Source organism: Sphaeroforma arctica (assembly GCF_001186125.1).
Source record: "Sphaeroforma arctica JP610 unplaced genomic scaffold supercont1.295, whole genome shotgun sequence".
NCBI lineage: Eukaryota > Ichthyosporea > Ichthyophonida > Sphaeroforma > Sphaeroforma arctica.
The window spans coordinates 90,007-93,187 of NW_014040263.1; the positions used below are offsets into that span (position 1 = coordinate 90,007).

The 3,181-nt window shown below is 40.4% G+C and overlaps 1 protein-coding gene across 1 annotated transcript in view; it reads right to left on the bottom strand.

Annotated features, from left to right (window-relative positions):
• SARC_04934 (CCR4-NOT transcription complex subunit 7) overlaps positions 1-1,986 on the bottom strand; it is a gene marked incomplete at its 5' end in the record, with an annotated part of 2,907 nt that extends 921 nt beyond the window's left edge. The window contains 4 exons of the mRNA XM_014301230.1: positions 110-365; positions 971-1,055; positions 1,283-1,451; positions 1,881-1,986. Coding sequence (XP_014156705.1) covers positions 110-365; positions 971-1,055; positions 1,283-1,451; positions 1,881-1,986 — 616 coding nt within the window. The remainder of the gene's footprint in view (positions 1-109; positions 366-970; positions 1,056-1,282; positions 1,452-1,880) is intronic.
• Between the last annotated feature and the right edge of the window lie 1,195 nt (positions 1,987-3,181).

Below are 3,181 nucleotides of genomic sequence, written 5' to 3' on the forward strand. Positions count from 1 at the left end.
AAGAGCGTACTGAATGTGATCACGCCGAAAAATACACTCCGTCCATACGGAAACGCAAACTAATTGCACGAGTGCAGGCAACAGCACACACAAACTCAACCACACAAACCTTTCTCATCTTAAAAAAGGCAATGCCCGTGAGTAAACTGTCACTGCCCGCTTGGTGTTGGGGGCCTATACGTTCCACGCGCAAGTCGTCTGCTACTTCTTGTAGACCGCCTTTGAGAGTCTTACAGCTCTTCATAAGATACTTAACGTCGTAGGTGTTCGGGAAGTAGACCATCAGCTCTTGCAGGAAATCGGTCTCTTTCTCTGGAAGCGGCCTGCAGGTTAAGATCTTGAGCAGATAGCCGTAGTCCATGTACCTATCGGGGAATGTGGACATGGTGTTGCACATTGTGAGTGTTTGTACCAGCGTTATGCTGTGAGAGGATGAAGTTTGTAAGTACGGATGTATAGATGTGTGGGTACAAAGGTGCGTGACTTGTGTGAGTGTATGTGTGAATGTTGCATATAAAGAATCGGTTTAGTTAGCAAACCATCTGCCTCCGTTTAATTTAGGGAACTCTAAAATAAGCTATTCATTTGCATTAAGCTCCATTTCTACCCAGAAAAATAAGTGTTTTCGACGCATGAACGTGATTATGGTGAGCTAGAACCCTGGTAGTCTCCCCAATGTGACCCACGGATCCATCTGACTCTCATATGCACGCAGCACCACGAGGACATAAAGCAACCTCCACGACACTACAGACAATGGGACCCATTTACAATACAATCACACGCGCGAAAGCTAAACGACAACCCCATATAAACATAACACTCGTAATCAGTGAGCTAAAGTAAGTTTTAAGGGTATTTTGTCTTGAGAGTGTTTATCGGTTTCAGCCTATCTCGTGACCACAGAATAACTGGCAGACTGAACAGAAACCCTGTACACAAAGAAACAAGAGAGTAGTACGAAACATACCCATGGAACGACAACCACCGGACGTCGTTGTTCAACACTAAACCTGATACAATCAGCAGTTCCCCAAAATCAAAGACATCGATTCCTGTGCAGCAAGAGTGTGGTTGTGTTAGTACAATTGCCCATCCATCAAACCTGTAGGTATACACAGATCGCCATTCCATACACCTATACATGATGAGGGTAATGGCCATCCACGTAAAATGGCTACCCACTTTGATTAAAAAGCCCCATTTCAAACGCATAAGGCACAGTTCAGTATTTACGTAAGCCAACTCCGAGCATGTCCTAGTATCATGTTCATTACGTTACCTTCCGTTTCACACTTTTCGAAATTGATGCCCGATCGCTTCAGCAGGTTAATTGAGTCCTCGGCGTACATGTGTGTGTTGAGGCTAAATTCGAAGTTAAACTGCCACGTGCACACATCCTCGGGTACTTCTCCCTTTTCGTTGTGCAGTGTGATTCCCAGTTGTATAATCTGTATTCGAGGAGTAAGAGCATGTGAGCATATTTAATTGTGCGGGTGATGACTATCTGTCACGCACACCTGTGGCAACACGTGAAAAACAAAGTAGATTGCCCTTAAACATATGAAGTAGACAGCTCTTGCGTGATCCCCAATCGAATCAGGTGACGGACTTGAGTGCCAGGTAACATGGCACATTTCTGGCCTGCAGCGCTTTGTATATATGTATTCGGATAAATATATTGGGGACTCCTTTTGCCTCATAGATCGGAAGTGAGCACCACCGCACTAGATCACTATGAAGACGCAATCGAATGCAGCAGAAGTACTAGTATCAATATACGAGCGATGTGGTGAAGAGCAACCCGTATCCAGATTGCATTATATGGAGGTCTTGCATAGCTAAACACCGCAAACAGACTTGAAATACATTCCACATACCGTTAATAAATCTACATTCACCCTGAGTAATTGATAGTTGTACTCTGTCGTAGCCCTGGAGAATTGACCCACCGGTCTCGCCACAGTGCCAGGGAATTCTGTATCCTATACGTACACGTGTAATAGGTTTGGAAATTAGAGAATATATAGCCTGAGTCAATATTGATAATGTATACATATAATAAGATGCACATTGTCTAACGTAATCAGAAATTATATTCGTATTGTTATCACCAATATACTGGCGAGTGCCAAGTCCAACCTTCTAGACAGTCAATCTCGCACCGATATAGCACCACGCTAAGCATGTTAAGTCCAACCTTCTAGACAGTCAATCTCGCACCGATATAGCACCACGCTAAGCATGTTAAGGCATAATATAGCCGAGTGAGTCAAAACACATGGTGAGTACGGTTATCATATGCGATTAAGTGGTACATAGCCAATCTACCGAATCTATGAGTCGCATATATTATTCGGCTGGATACAAACAAATAGAATGTGTATATATATCAATATGGCGTGCGTAGATAGGTAAGACTGCAGTGGTATAGTATCTTAACTTCTAATGAAAAATCTTCGGTAAAGTTAGTTTGCAAAAAGAAAAGGAGGAAAACATGTGTACGATGGATGATATCTGGAAACGACTACCGTCGCATCTGCCTGCTCCACGATTTATTAACCATGGCGCTACAAAATTAAAATGATACTATAACGAACAGTTGTCTCACATGGTTCTGTGCACATTCAATCCAATCGGTACAATAATAGTATCAAACTATCGGACATTGCAAAAGAGTAGACCAATCTAGATGAATGCATATCGAGCTCCTTTGTCAGATTATGACAGAAAAAATACAAACATAATAATCAAAAAAAAAGTTAAAGAGCGGAGAACAACATAAATTACGTGGTGAATAGGTAAACGTCAGAGCCAATTAATTTTACAATATACAGAGATTCCTATTAATACACAACTTCATGAGTTTTCATATGTACAGTCACACCTCAATTGGAAATATTCCCTACATATGTACAAACAGTGCCGACCAAATAAATGAAGTATATAATACTACACGATGAGTTAATATGAATGGTTATACATCCACATCCCAGATGTAACCTATATCGATAATTGAAGTACATATATATATATATATATATATATATATATTATACATATATATATATATATATATATATTATACTAATATATATATATGTGTGTGTGTGTGTGTGTATATATATGTGTGTGTATATTATATATATATATATATATGTGTGTGTGTGTGTGTGTGTGT